The sequence below is a fragment of the Leuciscus leuciscus genome, assembly GCF_965113295.1.
Source record: "Leuciscus leuciscus genome assembly, chromosome: 7".
NCBI lineage: Eukaryota > Metazoa > Chordata > Actinopteri > Cypriniformes > Leuciscidae > Leuciscus > Leuciscus leuciscus.
Genome location: NC_138731.1, coordinates 4,300,853 through 4,324,645, shown reverse-complemented (window position 1 = coordinate 4,324,645; position 23,793 = coordinate 4,300,853). Strand labels below are relative to the sequence as shown.

General features: G+C 38.8%; 2 protein-coding genes across 2 annotated transcripts in view; one reads left to right on the top strand and one right to left on the bottom strand.

Annotated features, from left to right (window-relative positions):
* LOC309503372 (uncharacterized protein) overlaps window positions 1-8,870 on the bottom strand; it is a 149,730-nt gene extending 140,860 nt beyond the window's left edge. The window contains exon 1 of the mRNA XM_082176176.1: window positions 7,641-8,870. The gene's annotated coding sequence lies outside the window, so the exon portion shown is untranslated. The remainder of the gene's footprint in view (window positions 1-7,640) is intronic.
* Window positions 1,443-22,998, top strand: LOC309503354 (tripartite motif-containing protein 16-like). Its single transcript, XM_082176152.1, has 8 exons — window positions 1,443-1,704; window positions 3,223-3,624; window positions 3,906-4,001; window positions 4,089-4,313; window positions 4,760-4,867; window positions 6,495-6,654; window positions 6,794-6,841; window positions 21,451-22,998. Exons 1-8 carry the CDS (start codon window positions 1,534-1,536, stop codon window positions 21,969-21,971), a joined length of 1,731 nt encoding a protein of 576 aa, XP_082032278.1. The 5' UTR covers window positions 1,443-1,533; the 3' UTR covers window positions 21,972-22,998.
* Window positions 22,999-23,793: the final 795 nt, after the last annotated feature.

The window sequence follows — 23,793 nt, the reverse complement described above, 5'->3', positions numbered from 1 at the left end:
AGCTTATGTAAACTAGGCTTTGTATACGTCACTCGCATTATCAACGCTGCACGCCACGTCGATATGGACTATTTAAATTGAGCAGTGTAACTTTCTATTTGTTTGGTAGACTGTATTTTATTTTGATAATGAACAGGCTGCGATGTCAAGTTAGCAATGCTAGAATATGTTGTGTGTGCGCGTGAGGTGCCAGCGTGATCACTTGATTTTTTTTCCTTCTGAGGAACCTGTTACTCCCTTATTTACTCCGTCACTCCTGTTACTCCGTCATTTTCACTGAAATGTAGGCCTAATTCTTGACAGTTGGTGACATATCCTCAAAAAAACTAACGCCAGCTCATTGCCATTGCGACTTACTTATGACTGAGTGACATGATGACTTGACAGCTGAGCGCTGGCATTCCACTCTCATTGGATGGGCTATGCGTCAATGTCAATATCACATTTGTATAGTCCGTACTATGTGAATTTGTGATTGGTTGACTTCCAAATTAAAATATTAAACAGAACGATAAAATAACGTCATTAACCGGTTAATAGTTAAATTTCAAATAAGGCAAGGCAAGTTTATTTGTATAGCACATTTCATACACAATGGCAATTCAAAGTGCTTTACATAGAAGAAATTAAAATAATAAAAAGAATTAAGAATAATTAAAACAGTTTAGAAAAATAAAATAAAATACAGTACTTAAAAAATAAGAGTTTCTGTTCAGAACAATCAAATTTGATTTCGTTTCCGTTTCTGGTTATGGTCCTGTCAAAACTTTGTTCGTTTGCATTTTTGTTTTCGTTCATTGAACCGGTTCGGAGCCCAGGTCAAGAGTTCAACTGATGGAAACACTAATCAGCATAATGGTGATTATAAACTTAAAATTAACCTTTCAACATACGTATAAAATTTAAATATGGTAAAACAGAAGCTCAAGGGCCAATCAACTCAATAGACCTTTATTTATGTAGTGCTTTATACAGTACAAATTGTTTCGACGCAGTTTTACAGTGATAAAACAGTAAAATTATGAATCAGTTATGCAAACAATTCCATTCTGCTGTAAAGAAAAAGAAAAGAGTATAATTCTTTAGCTGAAATCAGTTCAATGTTCATTCAGTTTGGCTCACTAGCTGTTTTAAGTTAATAAATTATGAAATTAGTTAAATTCATCTAAAAACAGTGTAAGTGCAGTCAAATCAATAATATTGCTGAATATTAAATGTCCCCAACTAAGCAAGCCAGACAGTGGCAAGGAATGAACCAATGCAGCACAAGCTTCTTCAAGAACCAATGAAGTTTGTTCAACATAGTTTAGTTCCAACTGTAACTGAACACACCTCAGTCAACTAATAAAACATTAAACATTTACTATTGTAGAATCTGAACTCAGCAGGAATGAGGCTTTATGATGCTTTATAGACCTGATAAACTTGTTTTGTACATGTCACTCAAACACAGAACCAGGAAGAGTTTGAGAAAGAGAAACTGAAGTGTAGTTGAGCTGTTGTGTGTTTGTGTCTCAGTATTCGTGCAGTAAAATGGCAGAAGCCATATTTTCTCAGGATGAGTTCCTGTGTCCAGTGTGTCTGGATCTCCTGAAGGATCCAGTGACCACTTCCTGTGGACACAGTTACTGTATGATCTGTATTACAGGCTGCTGGGATCAGGAGGATCAGATGAGAGTCTACAGCTGCCCTCAGTGCAGACTAGTGTTGTTTTTGGCGGCCTGTTTTAATTTTAGTTTTAGTCTAGTCTTTGTGTCAAGCTGTCGTTTTAGTTTTTATTAGTTTTAGTCACGTTCATACTCTTTTTAGTCTAGTCAAGTTTTAGTCGACGAAAACTGATGACATTTTAGTCTAGTTTTAGTCAACGAAAACTGATGACAGTTTAGTCTAGTTTTAGTCGCAAAAACTGATGACATTTAAGTCTAGTTTTAGTCAATGAAAATTGTATTTTAGTGTCTTTTAGTAATGCAATTCTATTTAACCCAGTCAATATAGAATTTCAAACAAGGTTATCTTATTATATTTAGTATATTTAGGGCTGTGACGGTGGCAGTTTTTTTTTTTTTTTTTTACCACCGCGGTAATGGACCAACTACCGACGGTGGTTGGGGGGTTATTTAAAAAATAAAAAATAAAAAATCGTTTTATATTTCCACACAAAGACGCGTGATATAGCCTATACTCTGCGCTCTGAGAGGGATGTGGGACACGAGCAGGAAAGAAACCATCGATCTCTTCATGATATCTTCGTGTTTTCTACTTGATGTGAATTGGTCTGAAGAGCGAATTTTATCCTCCACAAGGGCGAGATATTTAGGCTATGTTTGAGATTGCGCTGCCAGAGAAAGTGAAACTAAAAATCACCCGCGCGTGTGAAACGCGTTTTACAACTAAACTTGACGCGCCCTGTCTAATATAACAAGCACAAACTGTGTTAAAAAGAATTTGACATGCAAGTACAAATGTAGGCTATCTGTCCTACAGCGTTTTTCTACTTTACCACAGTAAATAATACGAATATAATAGGCCTAATTAAAAGCGAGCCAATGAAGAAACGTTTATAATCCCTTTAGAAAATGGGTGAGACGTGAGTGAAGATTTGGGAAAAGAAACAAGAGATTCCATGCAGGGATGAGTCACGATTTTTGGATATTCGATTAGTTTATTTAATTATAGAACATCGAATAGGTTGTGCGATTATTCTCTAAAATAAAATCTCCATGTTCTGGTGCTGATGCGGCGTTCATGTAACCAGAGACGCTGCCAATAACATACAGCTGTCACAAAGAACCGGCAAAAGTAATGATTATGAATGTGTCAAATATATCAATGAGACATTTTAATAGAATAACTAATGGAGTAATATTGTTAAATTCGCTGATAATCGGGTGACCAGGTCGCAAACCAGAATTTAAACCCGACAAAGCTATGGGTTCACGCACAACTCTCTCATTCGTCGTGACGTTATAACATTTCGTCTCGTCTCGTCTCGTTTTGGTCAACGAAAATGAAGAGACATTTTAGCATAGTTTTTATTTTGTAAACCACATTTAGTCTCGTTTTTATTCGTCAACGATATTGCATTATACATGTATTTTAGTCATCGTCACATGACCAGCATTTACGTCTCGTCTCGTCTCGTTTTCGTCAGGTGATAACGGTTCGTTGACGACAATATTTCGTCATAATTTTCGTTGACGAAAGCAACACTAGTGCAGACAGACCTTCAGTCCAAGACCTGCTTTAGCTAAAAACACCATGCTGGCTGAAGTGGTGGAGAAACTGAAGAAGACTAAACTTCCTGCTGACTGTTACGCTGGAGCTGGACATGTGCAGTGTGACGTCTGTCCTGGAAGAAAACGCAAAGCCGTCAAGTCCTGTTTGCTGTGTCTGGAGTCTTACTGTCAAACTCATTTTGTCCGTCATGAGGATTTTCACTCCCGTAAGCCACATAAAGTGACGGATGCCACTGGACGACTGCAGGAGATGATCTGCCAAACACATGATAAACTCCTTGAGGTTTTCTGTCACACTGACCAGAAGTTTATATGTTTGCTGTGTTTGATGGACGAACATAAAAACCACGACACTGTATCAGCTGCAGCACAGAGGACAGAGAAACAGGTATGAAACTACACACTGATGAAATAATGTTGACACTATTTATATTGGCACCATATGATCAGGAAACATCATTCACACTGCAGACGTCACAGAAGTGAACAGTAGCTGCAAGTGGACTTTCACTGCTGAGCGTATTTGTGCTTCACATTTAACTTCACAGAAAATATGGTGAAAATACACCGTAAACATTTATCAACAAAATTTTTATTTATTTTTTACTCTTCACGTGATGATATAGTGACAGTATAAAGTGCCATCTGTGTTATTGGTTTGTGCTGCAGAAGCAGCTGAAGGAGACGCAGAGGTCGTTCCAGCAGAGGATCCAGCAGAGAGAGAAAGATCTTCAGCAGCTGAGAGAGGCTGTAGAGTCTCATAAGGTGAGTCTGGAGAAGAAGAGAAGTTTGAGAAGTCTCAGTCAGGACTCACTGAAGCTCACTGTGTGATTGTGATGTGTGTCCTAACAGCGCTCTGCACACACAGCAGTGGAGGACAGTGAGAGGATCTTCACTGAGCTCATCCGCTCCATTGAGAGAAGCCGCTCTGAGGCGACACAGCGGATCAGAGATCAGGAAAAGACTGCAGTGAGTCGAGCTGAAGAACGACTGGAGCAGGAGATCAATGATCTGAGGAGGAGAGACGCTGAGCTGGAGCAGCTTTCACACACACAGGATCACATATATTTCCTGCAGGTAACAGAGATTGAGAAGAACAAGATCATAGTGGACTTTAGTGGCAAGAGACTCACAGAGAAACATTTCATGAGAGCAGAATGAGCCGCTGACTGAAGTGTTGATCTGTGTGTTCGGTTATTATATAAACATCAGTCAGACTCTCATCTGATCATCTTTTCAAAGAGACACTTACAAATGCAGTTCAACTTTTTTCTGGAAGATATATTTAGCTGCTAAACTCCATTAGTGCCACCAACAGTTCAAAACTTGCATAACATTTTAAACTTTTTCTTTCCTTTTCATTCTTGATTTCTTTTATCATGGTGAAATTAATGGTACCAATGTTGAGTAATGTTCACCAAAGTTGGTTCAGGGGATCTTTTAAACGTGATGAAATAAATATGCATTTTCATAATTGTTTGAGTGTTCCCTTGAGTATCACATTCATCAGTATCTCCATCTAGATCGCATGGTGCTCTACCCAGATGACTCCCTGTGCGCCTTATATCACGCCGGTCCCAAAGAGCAGACAGAGGCGTGCCTGCCTGGGGATGGCCCTCAAGGGTTATTCTGTGAGTACGTGGAGTTGGTACTCTCCAGCTGTTGTTCCCCCTTCACAGTGGGCAAAGAGGAGCAGGATCCCTAATACTCTGGCCCCGGAGCTAGCACTTATTGAGCTACATATTCTGTAATGGACTCCTACACATGCTTCCACCCTTGAGGTCTCTCCTTTTACACCAGTCCCACTAGCTCTAATGGACTCTCTAGTTCTGAATAGTTTCCTGGCCCTCCTTACTCTGCTGGTTCTGCCCAGCCTCCTGGCTCCTTCATCTCTGCTGGTTCCGGCTAGTCTTCAACCCATCGGCTCCACCATCGTTCCATGCTCCTTCGGCTTCACCGTGGTTCATCATCCCACAGATGCAACCTCCATCTCCACCTTGGTCAGGCATTACCCTGGTTTCACCATGGACTTCTGGACCTCCGGCTACACCTCTGCCCACACCTCTGCCCTCCACCCCTTTGGCTCCACAGGTCTCCTGGTTCCCACCGGTTCCTCCTTCATCCTACCCGATCTGCCTCTGTCTTTCAAGTCCCCATTTGCACCTCAGTCCTGCGAGCCTGTGACTCCGCCTTGACTTTCCAGATCAGTGGTGTTGCTCTAGGTCTTCGCACTTCAGCTCCATCTGGGTCTGCACCTTTCCCAACTCCGTCTCGGCCGTCTCCTGGTTCCACCCTCGCACCTCCCTCCGTCGGCTCAAATGTGGGCTCCTCCTCCAACGGCTCCTCCATGGTCAGCTCCTCCAATGCTGGTGACACTGTGGACTCTTCCTCCACCAGTCTCTCCATGGACTTTTTTGCCTGAGGGTTGTGGTCCCTGTCCCACTACTTTGATGTATTTTTTGCTTACAGCGCCTTCGGGTGGGAGCCGAAGGAACATGGATGGGTCAACAGACTAAGGTGGAGTCGTGGGCTTGGAGGTCAGAATGGGCTTTATGCACAGCTGCACTACTTCCTGAACTTCAGCCAGCTCTTTGTTTCCTGTCTGTCATTATTGGACAAACTGATTAATCCAGGTGTGCCTGACCTCAGTAACAATAATCAGACACACCTGGATTAATCAGTTTGTCCAATAATGACAGACAGGAAACAAAGAGCTGGCTGAAGTTCAGGAAGTAGTGCAGCTGTGCATAAAGCCCATTGGAGCCAGAGAATCTGTAAAACAAATACTAGTTTGGTTTCTGTACCTATGTTTAGTACCTGTGTCATATGCTGCATTTAAATCATCATCTCATACCTTACCTTTAAATGTTCTTAGCACATGGTGAATGTTTGCTAAAAATGCAGTGTCATTATGTTACCATGTTAACAACTCATTGGCGCCCCCTCCAGTTAGAAACGGCCCTGAATGTCAATACCATTGATGTGCTTGATCTGTTACATTTGTTATTGGCAGATGCTTTATCATCCAGATGATTTCATAAAAAGTTCACATATAGTGTAAATGGCCCTAACCCTAAATGCTAGAATTTTTTTGCTCTAATGACCTATAATGAATATGAGAAGAATGAAGCTGATGCTGTGAGAATTGTTGGATTGAGGAGAGTTACTAAAGATCAACAAGAGCCGCACAAATCTGACAGTAGAGCAGGTTATTGATGAAGTGTGGAGGTGATGAGCTTTGATTTCTGTTTTCTCTAGAGTTTCCAGACTCTCTCAGCTCCTCCTGAATCTACAGACGTAAATGACAATCTCTTCAGTTCTCTCTCCTCTTTTGATGGTGTGAGAGAATCTGTCTGTCAGCTGAGAGACAAACTGGAGGATTTCTGCAAAGAGAAGCTGAAGAAGATCTCTGACAAAGGTAAAGTCCTGGAGATTCTGCTCTCAGAAATGATCCTCCATCATCTCATATCATGTAGAATATCATATTAGGAACGGATGCAGGGATCATTTTCTCTTGGCATGATAATCACACTCTTCATGTCTGTTGATTTCCACAGTCACTTTCTCCAACATTGTTCCCAGGACCAGGAACGACTTCCTACAATGTAAGTCACTAAGAAAACAAGCAGAAAAACTCACTGAGTGTGTTCATGTTCTTCCTGGAGAAGTGAAAGAAAACATGACAGAAGAGTTTTATAGTTGATCATGTAAATGATGATTTGCACAGGATATCTTGTAAACTGTACTGAGACACTGATGATAAATTGAACATGAAGAATTCAGCTACACTGAAAAAAATGCTAACATTGATTCAACCAAAAAAATTTGAGGTTATAATTCAAACAAAATATTTTTAACTTGAGTCTCCGTTATTTAAGTAGCTTTTATAAACATGCCTTAGAAAAGAAACACTACTGGTGTGCATCATGAGACAAAACAATATAATAACTAGCAATAGCTTGCTCACATGCTAAAGACAATTATGTTCATTATTATTGTATGTAACATACGGGATGAATGAATGAATGAAGCATTTATATAGCGCTTTCATATGTACTACTGTACACCCAAAGCGCTTTACAATCATATCAGGGAATCTCTCCTCAACCACCACCAGTGTACAGCATCCACTTGGAGGATGTGACTGCAGCCACAGTACAACGGCACCAGTGCGCTCGCCACAAACCATGCTATAGGTGGAGAGGAGAGAGAGTGATAGAGCCAATTCAGTGGATGGGGATTATTAGGAGGCCATGATTGACAAGGGCCAATGGGTGGAATGTAGCCAGGACACCGGGGTTACACCCCTACTCTTTACGAGAAATGCCATGGGATTTTTAATGGCCACTGACCAGAGTCAGGACCTCGGTTTTACGTCTCATCCGAAGGACGGTGCTCTTTGACAGTATAGTGTCCCTGTCACTATACTCGGGCGTTAGGACCCACACAGACCACAGGGTGAGCGCTCCCTACTGGCCTCACTAACACCTCTTCCAGCAGCAACTGGTTTTCCCAGGAGGTCTCCCATCCAGGTACTAACCAGGCTCAGCACTGCTTAGCTTCAGTGGGCAACCAGTCTTGGGCTACAGGGTGATATGGCTGCGGGATGAGCTTGTAAGAAGAGACTAGTTTCAGTACTGGCATGAGTGCAGTTATTTCTCATTAAGTGAAGCAACACACATGATGTCTGTCATGTAGCCTATCAGGGTTGAGGTAAGGGGTGAGGTGAGGACTCAAGGATGCAGAGTTCAGGCTTTTTATTGATAAAAAATGTTTTTAAAAAATGGAGGAAAACATGACTGGAAACAGGATTAGACAGGGCTGGACATGAGAGGTACATACAATGACGCTATGACACTGGACTGCAAACAGAGAGAGAATAAATAGGGAGAAAACAAGGCAGGTAACGAGGGAGGACAGGTGGGGCAAATTAACCAATAATCAGATAATAAGATGGGCGGTGTTAGACAACAGATATGCGAGCACATGGCACAGAGGCTGCATTTACACTTGGCATTAAAATGCGGCGTCTTTAGCCTCTAGTGCATATAAAGGTGCTGCTCACTCAGAAAAGTGAGAAATTAAGCGATGGTACCAACTTGCAAGACCTACAAACCTTTGTACCTCCTTGAGATTCTTAGGTACCGGGAAATCTTGGACTGCTTTGACTTTATAGGCTTCAGTACGGACTCCTTCCTCAGAAACGACATGTCCTAGATACGTGATGGTCTTTTGCATGGAACACTTCTTGAGGTTGAGTGTTAATCCTGAGGCTTCCAGTTTTGCGAAGAGTTGTTTGAGATGTTGGAAGTGGTCTTGAATGCTTTTGGAATAGATCAGTATGTCATAAAGATAAACAAAACAGAACTTCCCTAAATAATCTCTCAGATTGTCGTTCATGAGCCTTTGAAAGGTTGCAGCAGTGTTTTTGAGGCCGAAAGGAAGACAAACAAATTAAATCTGTGACATTGGAAATCCGTCAAGAGGAGTCTTGGAGGGTGAAGAAGTTGTGAAGGTGTGGATTGCATCACATTCTTTTTGCAGTGTATACATTGAGTTTTTAAAATCAAGGAGGATTCCTGAGGTCATCAGAAACTCAAGCCCCAATACAACAGAGAAAGTCAAGTCACAGTCTCTCATACATAACAATAAGCAAGGGGAAATGGCTGTCCTCTACTTGATTGCATTACTTCATGATTTGATGTCAATTGTTGCCAGCATGACTCTTGCACTAATTAATAAGTGCTTCCAGTATCCAGTATTGCTTGATATTGGTGCCCTTTGATGGTGATGCGCAATGTTGATGTTGTTAGCATCGTTGTTAGCATGATGTATTTCCATCGTTCTCTGAAAAGACAGCAATGTGTGGATTGGACTGTTTCCCTCTTGTGAATTTATTGGCTTCAGCAGGCTTAGAGGTGGTTTCTTGCTGCCTTTGCCTCCAGAAAGCTCTCTCCTCACTAATGTTTCTCTCTATTAGCGTTCCTACACGTACCAGCTCATCCACAGTAGTTGCAGTACCTCTTAAAATTATGGCTATTCTTGGATTGCAGTTCCGGAGAGTTGCTTGGAGGATCTCACGTTCCGTCATAGCCGGCTTCAACCTCAGACATAATGCTCTGTACTGGTATGCTAACGTCCTGATGCTTTCATCAGCTCTTTGTTTTCTTTCTCTGATTCTTCTCTCCACTTCAACTTCGTGATCATCAGATAAAAAGGATTGAAGGATAGCAGACTTAAATTGTGACCACGTACTTACTTTCTTCCTCTCTGCCAGCCATCAGTCTTTAGCTGTGTGCGTTAATACAGAAGGAAGCATGGATATAATTTCAGCATCATTCAAAGGCTGCATAGCCAGATATTCATCGCATCGCTCCAGATATATAATGGGATATATAATCTTTTCTGTCTAAACTTCAGAACTTTGGAAACTCTAGTTTGATGGAGGTCTGGCAATGTACAGGTCAAAAATAATTATGAGTTGCTACAGTGTGGTTAAAATCTGGAATAGAAGTGGCTCTCCGAGAAGACTGAATAAGAGATCTCAGTTGGCTTCTCTCCATTTCAGGCAATCCGTAATCGCTTGTCCCAACTCCTGGACTTTAGTTTCCAAGGTGTTTTTTACTTGGCCGCATTCAGCCTTAAGCTTTGCGGATAGTGAGTTTTCTAAACGCTATATCTCTGTGTGATGGTCTTTATGCTGGTTTAACATGTGTTGCAGCTGACTTTCAATGGCAGTCATCTGATTACTTTGCACATTCAACTGGTGTTGCATATTTTTTAAATTAATATCAGAGGAATTTTCCAAACCATCCACTCAACATTCAGTTTTATGCATTCTTGAGGCCATTATCATAGTTAACAAACTTTCATCTTCCTCATTTGGAGGAGTAGGAGGTAACAGGGAGTCATCTAAATCACATTATTGTTCTACATTTTCCTGTTCATAAATTACTGAAAGAATGAACAATGTCTTGGACAGGCTCACGACGTGTAGTGAAAGTTTCTGAAAAATAGTCTGGGCTTAAAGGAGCATCCCTCTCGGTCCCTCTTTGCAAGGAGGACATTTTGCAACTAACCAAACACTTTAAGTAACTTTAGCTTAAAAGACCCAAGTTGATTGCAATGCAGTGACACCTCAAAATATGGTCACAATAAAAACACATATGCAGCATGACTCATTGAAAGTAGAATTTGTGTCTCTCACCAAGTTTCAATTAGGTTTTTCTTTTTCTTCTGTTCGGGTGCCATATTTTATGTAACACCTGCTTTTAAAAACACTTTTGATGCTGCATAAAGAATTAAGGGACCAGAGACTTCCACGTTTCAATGAGCCATGTGTATTACACCACAAATCACCATACAGTCAGTAAACACACATAGTCAGTTCAGTTGCGAGGGAAACATCAAGTAGTTCAGACTTTTTATAGTAGCTCAGTTTTTATAGTAGATGCAAGATGAAACAGTGCTTAAGTGCAATGTTGATGAAGCCACGTCAGCCTGCAAACGAGTTGGTGGCTGTCGATGTTCAATGTGAATGAACTGTAGCTCATGCACAGCAAAAATATGTTGGGAGATTTGTCACCATGGGTGTTAAAATTATCACTTTCCGGGTGAACATACAGGTCCATCTTTGCTAGTGTTAAAACAACACTGACAAAAGTGTTTATTATTCAAACACTGCGTTAGTGTATCATTTAACACTCAAGGTGTTTAGGTAATTTGTTTTATGTTGATTTAATGTAAATAATGTAAATACTTATTTTAAAATGGTAATGCAGATGAAATTTAAAAAATAAACCTGACTATGAATTTATTTGAACATAAACTTTTAATATATTTCAATATATCAAGCATAAAATTGAATAAAACAGCTCTGTTAGTCTCCAATGCAATAGCAAATTAACAATGGTATGAAAATACACATTCATTATGAGAAATATTTCTTAAATATAAATCTCTACTGAGTTTCAATTCAAACAAATTCACTTTTTTTGTAAAAATGTAGAAAAATGAGTCAGCACCATAGGACAGCTGTACATGTTGATATACTATGTCAAATAATCTGCACGGACATTTTCAATAGAAATTGACTCAAAGTTTTTTAACAAGTATACATACACTGCAATAACATCTTTAAATTGAAAATACAACAGCAATTTAACATGTCATCTTTAACTCATCAATGTTAACCATGTCTGGGTTAAAAATATACTATTCCTTTATAGGCTAAATAATCACATAAATCACTGAGTGTTTCAAACAAGTTCATTTTTTGCAATTATGTAGAAAAATGAGTCAGCACCATAGGAGATCTGTGCATCAAACAAAGAAATATTCCTTAAGTTGTCTTTGTTCACTATCCATACATGTTGAGATGCTTTGTCAAATAATCTGTAGGCATGGACCTGTTCAATAAACGTAGACTCATAGTCTTTTAACAACAAGAAAACTTGTTCTCTGAACAATAATATATTTAGTATTTTGCTGAAAACAGGCATTTCGTCAACAATATCAGAACATACGAAAAGGCCAACTCTGTACTCTGCTCCAGAGCATTTTACCCACTTTGTATGTCGAATTTCAGTTTGAGAATCAATGCAAAGATGTTCAGAAATCTCTTCAGAATTATCCAAACACAGAAGTTTATGTACCTTCACTGGTCCTGATTGCAGAGAATTGTAATTCATACATTCCCAGTGATAGGCTACAGCAAATTGGTGTTTTTTTGCCAAAGAAACAGTCAAATTCTTAAAGTTCTTTATGCAGTTCTTAAAGAACTTATGTTTGGCCTCGAACCTCATTGACCAAACATGCAACAATGGACCAATTCTCCGAATACAGCGAGGATAATGCAACATAAAATGATGCTTAGGAATTAAGTTTTTGGATGGGTAGAGCTCCTTAAACAGCTGATGATGGTCTTTAATGAGGTGTTTCAAAAACACAGTCATACCCTCTGTGACTGAGGGGGAGAACACAATGTTGATGACCTGCAAAAGCAACAGTAACAAATACCAATGCAGGTTTCCCTGAGGAATAACGTCACCAAAAATCAACGGTATGTTTGTTATTAAACAAAGAGTCTGTGCAGCATTTAATCCAATGCCATTACCTTCACAGTCCAAGTTTATTTTAGTTGGCCGATTTGCTCTTTCCATGTGGCCATAGTTAAAGGCATAGACTCTGTTCAGCAGGCTTTCTTTTGAAATGAATTTGTTCTTAACCATATAATCAAAGAGAAGTCTCATCTCATACTGACCCACACCCTCTAAAATATCGTGCATTATATCAAAAGCAAAGTTTTCAGATACATTGAAGTATGAGAGTGTATTGAGTATGCTGTTGCGCTTAATTCCATGTGAAGATGTAAGAGTTGGTTCCTTTGAAAGATCAGCATAGTGTTCCTCATTAAGAATCTTTGTTCTCAATATCAGCCGTGGATCATCCTCTGAAAAAACTTCTTGAGACAAAACTTTGTCAATCAAGCATAAGCGGCAGAAATAGTTTGCACTGAAAGACTCCATAAAACCGAGAATTGAGTGAATGCCCAAGTTGTCACCGGTGATTTGTGCAAGCGTACCCTTTACAGGCATCTCGCAGAAAGGGACCTTTATTCCTTCCGTCTCTAAAACTTTCATATCATCCACAAAAGGCTTCAATATTGAATCTATTCCATACTTTTTGGCATCTTGTGAATGGAACAATGACACCAGATGAATGTTCATTAGAGTTAAATTTACTTTTGGTGGAAGGTTACGGAGAATGAAGTACAGACAACCAAGTTTATGAATGCCTTTTTTTGATCCTAAGGGGTTAGCGGCTTCAAAATCGTCGTAATAGAGTTGAATTTGTAGAGCAAATCTGTGACTTGAAAACAAGGGGTGATTTTTAAAGTAAGTTCCATCACAGAAATCTTAAAAAATGTCACTGAGTGCAGTCCTGCATGAAATCACACACATCAGAGTTCTTAAAAATAAATTCTAATGTTTTTAGTATTGGTATATAAATAAATTTATCATTAACTGGGAGTTGCTCATATGCTCCTGTTTGTCTATTTCTCTTGGTGTCATACCTAATGCCTAAAGGCACCTCAACTGGCTGCACTATACCCCACTTTTTATAGAAATACCTTTTCAATTTGTTGTCTGTATTTAGAGCACTGAATGGATTATCAAAACTTTCAAAAACATTCTCTAAACTTTCTCGGCTTGGATTATTTTGTGGAACGATGTTTAGGACTTTTTCCTTGAGGTTACACTTTAAATCATCGATGAAGTCTTCTAGGCTTTCTATTGTTGAAGAAACAACAGTATTTGGTACATTACTTGCCATCAATTTTGAAATAATTGATGCACACATATCCAGACTTTGAAACGAGGTTGTAGGTTGCTGTGGGCTATCAGGTGTCTCATATATATGGTCAACATGTGTCTCTTCAATAGAAGGTAACTCTGGAGCCTGTGTTTGATGGCTGGGAGCTGCATCCGTTTCTGCATTATCCTCATCTTCACAATGGATATAATGTAAATGCTTCCGAAAACCAGAATAGGTGGTAAACTGTAAGTTGCATCCCTCTTGTGCACAAATCAGTCTCAGCTTCTTTCCTGGGTACATGCCATGAGCTAACTTCAGGTGTCGAAACAATTTAATGCTTGTACCCAGCAAAGACTTGCAAATGAAACATCTTCTCATCTTGTACTTTCCATTAAACTGTTTAACAGTTTTGCTCTCAACTCTCGAGTGCGTGATGATTGGCTGGACGTGCTAGGATGGATTTTGTAGACTGTTGTCTGGATAAAGGTGAACATGTTGCTGAGAGATGGGTCATATTGTGCACCAAAGACAAAATGAGCTTTAAAAAGCTCATCAAAAGCTCCAAGTGAAGTACTTGCTTGACAGGGTATGAGATTCTTGTCGACCACAATGTAGAACTTAAGCACATCTGCTTTGGTTTGTCCAGTGGCCAAAAGATAGGGCTGTCTGTCCTCTACCTCTGAGAGATGGTCCTCCAAACTTCTGCAGGACTGATTAATAACAATATAAAAATTACTTAAATGCCATAAATTCTAGCATACATTTAAAATCAGAACATAGTATATTTACCACAAATTTAGACTCTTAAGAGAAAATGACATCTTTGAAACAAAGAAAAACCCTACATGCTTTAGTTATAACAGTTCACTATTCTTATGGTTTGGTTTACAGTTATGATATTTGCTATGTCCAGAACATAAGCTAACCTTTTCAAAATTCAGGAGGCGACCAACAGCATCTCTCACACTAATCTTGGCTGCTCTCTTCCTTCCAGAGGGTTGGGGTGCAAGGAGGTGTAACAGCAAAAGCAGGGAGGCTATGTCACTATCCCATTCTATAATTACATGACACAGAGAGCACATTTCGTTAGCTTTCATAAATACAAATTGTAGCATTTTCTAGGGAACTGTCAAGTACTTTTACCTTCATTACTGTTGTCTCCATTGTTTTTTTCAGCAGATATCAGTAGCTGTAGCAGGAATGCAGATGGATTTAGAGTTTTTGCCTCCTTAATCATATTTAACTTGAAGGAGGTATTCCACTTCTCTAAAAATCTGGATGCTGTTTCCAGGCCAAACATCAAAGCAAAGTCTTGATGGATCTGAAGAAAAAACAGTGTGCTTACAGTACCAAATAATGACATCAGAAATTAGCACTGGTAACATTTTAGCACAAAAAAGTGTAGAGTCAGAAAAACAAAACAAAAACAAATCAGATGTTCATAAATCATGTACTGATCTACACTGATATGGCACTTAAAGAAATGCCCCATTCATAACTGAACAGTGAGTCAATGCTCACTGTAGTTGTGTTAAATATTTTAGTTTAAAGTTGCAGTGAAGTCAACAGATTAAGTCCTGATAAAGGGAAGCCAATCATCAACATGGGCTCGTATTCAGGCTATACTGAAGATTAGAGCAGTACAATACATTGACATTTTCAGAAATGTGCATATTGCACAGGTTTGCAGTGGTTTTAACATTTAAAGTTGTGGTTAGTAAATTATTTAGGTGGATGCAAATATACAAGTGCTGGGCGATTATCGAGTCTGTTTTAAGTAAATCTTTCCTCTTTACTTCCTATTAGACATAGAATTTCTCTGCTGCTGCCTTTCTCGCCAAAGGTGTTGTATTGTAAGTGAGCGGCAGTTTATAACTGCTCATTGGTGCATGCTTCGTTGATTTTTTTTAAACTCAAGGTCACTTGCAAATGTATTAATCGACAATTAATCGATCATCGATTAATTGTTAACATCCATAATTATAAGCAGTCCATATTAGGTGAAGGTTGCAGCAGAGAAGCTAAAATCTAATACTTTGGATTGTTAAGTCAGCTAGCATGAATACTCACCAGACCCTTGGTGTCCCGGAATCGAGGAAAAATGTGAAAGATGGAAGTGGACTTCTTTGGGTCCTTTACAATCTCCTGACGGTACTGAAAAGTTTCTTTCATCTTCCAGAAGATGATATCACGATCAGTGCTGTGTTTAAGCAGTGAGATTGCTTCTTGGCAATCATCACCTGTTAGCTGATCTGTAAGGCAGATATTTTCCTCCATTCTAGGGCCACAAGCTTTCTCATTTGATCGAGAGGGCATTTTACAACTAGTGTTTCTCTGAACCGTCTTTAGGTGATTCATAATAAAACCTGTGCCTCTCTGTGCGTCATAGTATTGTTCCTGTTAAAGAGACAAATTTGGGTAAAACAAACACATTAAAAAAAAGCTAAGATTTTAAGTTTCAAACATCTTGAACAACAAGCAGAGATACTTACATAGCCCGTCTTCCCTTCAGGATCTTTTAGGTTTGGAAAGAGAGTAATAATCCCAAGGGCATACATCTCTCTTGTGGCCTTAAGTGGTATCCTTCTGCAATAATAAATAATATACCATGAAACCAAAACCTAGTCTATCCTGCTCTGTTTACTTGGGGTAAAAACAATAGCATCTATAAAAACTGTTCTTGGTACACTTGGCGTAAAAGCAATATTAATGTTACAAATATTACAAAATTGATGTCTGTTTCTCAGCCCAAACGGATTGGATCACTTTAGAAAACATGGGTTAAGCAACTAGATTATGTATTTATTTAATAATAAATATTATTAAATATTTAATAGTGTTTCACAGGCAGGGTCACATTTGAATAAGTTTGTAAGTACAGTGATCTGAACACATTAAATGAACAAAGCTTACCCTTCTTGTTCAGTCATGTGTGCAACCAATATATTAATCATCTCCTTTCTTTTGGATGTTGACATATTACCAGTGTCTTTATAGTGCTGCATCACTTCTACACCACCAGGTTTGCACTTTAGGATGTCTTCAATGGTCTAAACAGACAACACCAAAATGTACACATTGTCTATAGAACAACATTTTTTGATAAACTGGCGAACATTTTCTTTAAGCTGGGTTAGATCCCTTGTCTTACCAACCTCTTTTGCAAGCTTGGAATCATCCAACCTGGGTCTTTTAGAAGAGAATTCAGACGTTTTGTTGCCTTCATTGCATTCAGTAACGGTTGAAGCCTTGCTGACAGAGTTCCCATCAGTCAGAAGAGGGGACAACTCATGTGCAGAAGTGGAATCTGTATACAGTATATACAAATATTACTAGCAAAAATGTAAACATCACCACAATTTAAAAATAAGACCAGAAAAGTATAAACATAATTACCATCATTAGTATGTAAACTAAAGCACATGCCCCTTTCAGCAACAAGTTCAGGAAATACATCCACGTCCACTTCTGTAGAGGTGTCATCCGTTACCTTAACAGGTGTCTGTTCTCGAATGGCAAATGCTTTTTTTGCTGTAAAACAATAACTTCATTACTAACCAAAAATTTTTTATTTATCATTAAGACATCAAAGTACTTTGTGCATTTACTGTATAATATAGCTTCATTTACAGACTTACCTTCAGTGACAAACTCCAAAAAGCATGGCTCTTTGAGTTTTACATATTTTCTAGTGTCCATGTACTGTGTTCTTGCCTTTACTGTCCAACCTGTAAAAGTTAAGCAAACTTGAATGACATTTTATACAAATGTAACAACATTGGCTATTTGAATCATTCGTCCGTTTGTCCTGAATTAACAAATTCAGACTCTCTGTGTTTTCTAAGCACATTCCTTCCCAAAACGTTCTTTGCTAAGCTTACTAAAGCTTGTAACCTCCTGACTCCCAAATGTATATCATACGTCGGCTCCAGCTAGTCGGCGACAAATGGACTTTTACGACACTAATTGCACCTCAGAGACATTCCAAACCCCCTTCCCCTCTCTGGACCACAGAAAGATAACGAAACTTCCTCCTGCTACGTGACATCACACCCCCACACACACACACCTTTGTATTAGAACTTAGAAATATAATTTTCATATAAGTACAATGCCATTATGCATGTGTGATTAGCTTTGCTTTATAATAGAGGTGTAGTTTTCTAATGTGTAATCTAGAATCAGCATTCAAGATTGTCTGGCAATTGCCTTCCCCCCACTTGGTTTTTATTGCCCTAACGGAATGTCAAGCAAACTGAGATTCCAGGAGAGGAGTAGGAATAAAGTGTTAATCCTACATTTATGTATAACTACTTAAGAAATGTATAAACAAGGATTTGATTTTCCCATATCAAATTTGTGTATCTGCAATGTTATCGTGTATTAATCAAAACTTTAAAATGTTTGTAAGATGCATACAAGTATGTAACTTTGTGTATTCCCATAATCTTTCATATGACATGTTTTATATCATTTTAAATCTTGAGACTTAACGGAGTTGAATCTCGATAATAGATTGCAATGATATGATTATTACTATATGAATCGTCTTACTAGAGTATAAAGGCTCAAATTCTGACAACACCATAACTCCCTCGAATGGGTGTTTCCCCCAGAGACAAAGGAACTTTCCCGCTTCAGATCTCTGGACGTTCATTGGTTGTTCGCGCGAACAGAGGCGTCAACCCATATTTTCCATAAAAGACCGACTCAGGAAATCTTCAAGGAGCACTTTTACGAACCCGCTTCATCAGCGAGAAGACCCATATGGCTCCCGTTTAGGGAGCATTCATTCACCGTTTTCGTGAATGAATTTTTATTTTATTTTCTTGAAGTCTTTTCTTTATTTTCGTCTTCGGACTCTCCCTACGTTCAGCGTAGCAAACGTAGCCGGCAACTTCAACTGTAAAGAGACTTGAACATCCCGCGGCCTGCGCTCATCGAAGCAAGCACTGCTTTCTTAAAGAAACACACGCACGCTGCCCTTGACGATGCACGCACGACTCTGCGTTCTTCAGCAACAAAGAGAACCATTTTGCAAGATAAGTTATTGAACTTTTAATGTAATCTGATTTCTTGTTGGCTCGCAAGGTTACCTTGCCTGTGATTTTGCCATGCTGAGATCATCTCGGTGATCTCTCTCATCCTGAACTTTAGTTTCACTTTCCCCCTTTCCTCCCCTTTCTCTCTCTCTCATCTGTTATCCGTTTAGTCTTGTATTTGTTTACGTGTTTTGCATGTATTTACTCTGTGTGAATCGTAGTTATGTATTCATTAGTTCAATTGTATTAAAACCTATATACTTGATTGATCCTGTCTATAATTCTCACATTACGAGTCCCTGAAATGTTTGATCTAGCTACAAGCTTTACAATTTGATTATGGTTTAGTAACCTAAATTTATAATGACAGGAGAATAGTTTTCATGGCCAGAAAACTGATCTTTCTGGAATTATAAGAAGTGGTAACTTTTATGAGAAGGTGGGTGAGTTAATCTTATGGTCGTTTGCGGGACAAACGACTGTTCGTTAACTACATTAATTTTCCATTAAGGGTTATCTCATAATCGATCTGAAATAGGATTATTGATATATGAATGATGAATTATAATTCGATGTGATTGATTATTCATATATACAAATCGATCTATTTTCAACTTCGAATAATAGAGTTATATTAGCAAAATATTAATCATATTCATGATTAATTATTAAAATTCCCTATAGATCATTTGAGCTAATATTAACATTAATATTAATGTACAACCCATTGTTGTTACACAAACAAAAATGACACAGAAAGATAAAAATACATAAGATACAAATTCAAACAGAAAACTAATAAGAATTTAATTTGTCACCAAATGCATATGACAACATCACAGTGTGGGCACAGTGGGACACTGCCAGTGGGTGCTTGTCCTCCATAGGAAAAAGCTAACTAACAGACTCAATATAATCACTATAGGTCACTTTGTTTTACTACAGATTATGTTTAATACCCACACACAAGAACTACCACTTGCCTATGCCAATTGTCAAAATAATTAAAACTTTATATTCACACATAAGCACTAAATACAACTATAAAGCTAGAACTAAGTTGTACAGAAATACTCTCTAACTTCAGGTCACTCACTAATGCACATCTGCTCAACTAATAATACAAAATAAGACAACAACAAAAAAAAAGCCTCGTCGGCGTCGGGAGAAACAAAACCTGTTTAGCCGGGCTTGAGTTGCTATCTGTCGGCTGATGCAGCGTTTCCCTCCCGTATCGAGCACGTTTTTGAGTGTCTCACGAAGAGACGTTTTGGGGCACTGTACATACGCGTATGTTATCAAAGTACGTTACCACGAGAACGATGCTAGATAGAACATACAGAGCGTTCCGCTCTTAAGATAGTCTATAGGCCTCACACATGCGCAGCGCCGCCGTTTCCTTCAGTGCTCGGCCAAATCCGTTAGTGCTCGAGCCCCGGGGCGCTAAGTTACACAAGAAAATATTATTTCAATAGCAATCAATTCGATTAACGTCTGCTTTCTCGTTTGCATGACATTTCAAAACACCAGAACTAACCCGTAGTTACTGGATGAAAGATATATTCGATCTTATAAAGGTTGGGAACCCTATTAACGATACTTTCGACACATTATAAAAAAAATATATCTAAATCCTGTCAGTTCCAAAATAACGCATAATGTCGGTATCACACAGAAAATGCTAAAGCTGCAGCATTTATTTAACAAAACGATTAAAATTAGCACAAATAAAATGAAGTCACTTACGTCTATCTCCATTGTCCTCCATTAACGAATTTAGTAGTCTCACCGCTTCACTTTCAGTCATGGTGCTGTCCTACGAATTTGGGGGGGATAAAATTACAGAGTCTAATCATTTAAGTTACTATACGTTAAAATGCCCTTTAAAATGGACCAACAATTCTTTACATCTTAGTTTAGACCTAACGTAACGTTACCGTGAAATGGTAAACTCAAGATGAACGGCGGATAAAAAGAGCGCGAAATTAAACTGAGGCAGAAAATGCTGACAGAGTAAAGTCAACCACATAGCTGCTACCTTACTAATTATCAATATTATATTTCAATACTTATTTTAATACTTAAAGACGATTATGCAGTGTCGACTTTGTGTATTTGTGATAAATTAGAAATAACGTTAGGCCTAATCATACCTTTGACTGCCAATATTTGGATAAAATGAGGCAAATAATTAAGTTATTTTTCACACAAACAGTATAAAATTAATTCAGTTTGTTTTAGTGATGATAAGTTCATAAATAAATCACACGTTGATAAGTTAATAATACTATAGGCCTACCTTGCTTGGAACCGTTGTTTGCAGGCAAATCCTTAAAGACGATGTGTAGTCATGGAGACCGAAGAGAACATGATGGGCGGGAGATTGAAAATGCTCTGCACATGCGCAGATGTTGATTATGTGTGAACACCCAAAGGAAACACTGTGCATTATCACTAAACAAGTGATAAAGCATATAATATTTGTAAATTAACACCAGATTTTATCACTAGCTGCCCAACACTAGGTTTTTTATCACTCAGAAATTTGCTGTGTGAGATGAACAATAAATTATGAAAATACAATTATTAAACACTTTATTATGCCATTATAGATATCTATATAATAAGAATAAAGCATTTATAGCTGTCTTTACAAACTGCTTATTAATGTCTATTAATGCTTTATAAATTGTGAATTAACTATTTACTAATGCTTAACTAATGATTCATAGCATGCAGTTATTATAAAGTGTTACCAGTACATTCAACCAGCAGCAAAAGTAATTTTTACAGTGTCCATTAAAAGATCAGACAGATTCATAATTCCTGATTCTGATGTGTTTTATCTCCATCAGATTCCCATCAGCTCACTCTGGATCTGAACACAGTGAATAAATACCTCCGTCTGTCTGAGAGGAACAGAGTGATTACTGACACTTTCCCAGAGCAACCGTATCCTGATCATCCAGACAGATTTGCTGGATATATTTTTCAGGTGTTGTGTAGAGAGAGTGTGTGTGGACGCTGTTACTGGGAGATTGAGTGGAGTACACGAGTGGATATATCAGTGTCATATAAGAGCATCAGCAGGAAGGGATCGGATGAAGAGTGTTTGTTTGGATATAATGATCAGTCCTGGAGTTTGTTCTGCTCTTCCTCCAGTTACTCATTCAGACACAATAACATAGAGACTAAACTCCCTGTAGAGTCCATCAGCCGTAGAATTGGAGTGTATGTGGATCACAGTGCAGGAACTCTGTCCTTCTACAGCGTCTCTCACACAATGAGCCTCATCCACACAGTCCAGACCACATTCACTCAACCGCTCTATCCTGGGTTTTTGGTTTTTATTGGATCATCAGTGAAACTGTGTTGATGAAAAAGGATAGATTGTAGAGCGATTCTACCAATAATACGTTGAGCTGCATGATACATCATAAACACTGAGATGTTATAGAGTCTTTTACTTTCTCTTTATTACATTAATACTACAGCTGAGTGTGGGGCTCATAAAAATATTCCCTGTAATGTTAATGTTAATGTTTAGAGAGAAAGTAACCCCCAGCCTTTTATTTTTATTGTTCACTTGGATAGTTCTTATGTATTCTAAATTCATGATGGGGTTAATGCATGTGTTTAAATAAATGTTGTTGCAAATGCATGAGATCCTGCTTAATTTATAGTGAGTAATGCTGAAGCAGGCATGTTGTTTTAGCCATCCTACAAGAGAGGGCGCCCACGGAAGACAGGTGCGGGCGTGGAGTATAAACAGAAGAACAGTGTTTTTGTGTACTGTGAATAAATGTAAGCAGTGAACAAGATTAAACGAACCCATCAAATTATGTACGTTTGGAAATTCATTCATTTCGACATGCAACAAATGCTTGGAGGCACCACTGGGATTTGTAAGCTGTGCGAGCTGGAGTGCGAGACGAAGTGCGAGCCGGAGTCAGAGACAAAAGGCTTGTTTGAGATGAGCAAAATCTGCGCTATCACCGGTATTCACCACGAGATGCATGCCGGTTAGAAATGTGTCCGAGAGTGGTCCGCCTTGCTCTGATGTCATGCTGACATGTGTCAAAAAACTCTTGCGGGCGGACGGACTTATCGGATTCTGCAGTTGCTCTCCACCGACTGCGCTGATCAAAAGCACGATGGGAAACGACACAGCAAGTTCAAACAACCATGATGTATTTTTCTCTTTTAAAATGTTTATTTTTAAAACTCTTATATCATGTTTTTATGTGTATAAATTATGAGTGAATATTCCCAAACTTTCTGACAGTGTGATCTCTATATGGGTTATGTGATGTCATTTAAAATATATATATATATATATATATATAAACATATGTCTGTATTAAGTAAAAATGATTGATAAACACGTATTTGGAATGGAATTAAAAAACAAGTACTTTGTGTGTCTTGTTCATCATTTATTTTCATATAAAAGCAACAGAACTTTAATTACATCTAGTTATTAGCAACACCGTGCACAAGCGTGAATCCCGCAATTTCCGCCTTTGATCTCACAGGTGTCAGATACACTACGAGAAGAGAGAACTGTCTGGCTTGCCTGCACTTTTTTCTCTCCTCCTCTCACTGCAGCTGCCTACTCTCGACTACATTTCAGGAGAGGCAAGGCGCATCTCAAACAAACCTATTGTGCGAGCCGAAGGGATCACCAGAGGGAACGGCGAGAGCTCGCGAGAGAGCGCAGAGTCTCGGCCGAGCAAGTGGGTGCATACCAGCGCGAGATGGATCTGGAAGCACTAGTCGCACATGTAACAGAGAGACTGTGGCTGTTGCAGCTCGACCAAGTGAAGGAGTAATTGTACTCCAATGTATTTTATTTGATTGTAACAAAATCCCACCGAAAATGTCTCTACTAAACTCTCATTAATCAAGAAGGTTACAGAGTCGATTGATGCCGCGATTGGGGAGGAAGAAGATGTAGCGAAGCATTAGTTGTGTTTAACGTTTTTGTTCATGGAGGCGCAGGGAGAGAGAGAGGAAGAGGAAAATGGCGGCAGCAATAAAAGTGAGACGGACAGCTCACAGATTGAACAGGATGTGATGAATAAGGCGGATTCACAGCAAAATCACTCGATATACGCAGATGAGAGATAAAATGGGGGAAAAAAAAGTGAAAGAGGGTAAAAAAAAAAGAAAAAAAAAAAGATAAAATATAGGCCACC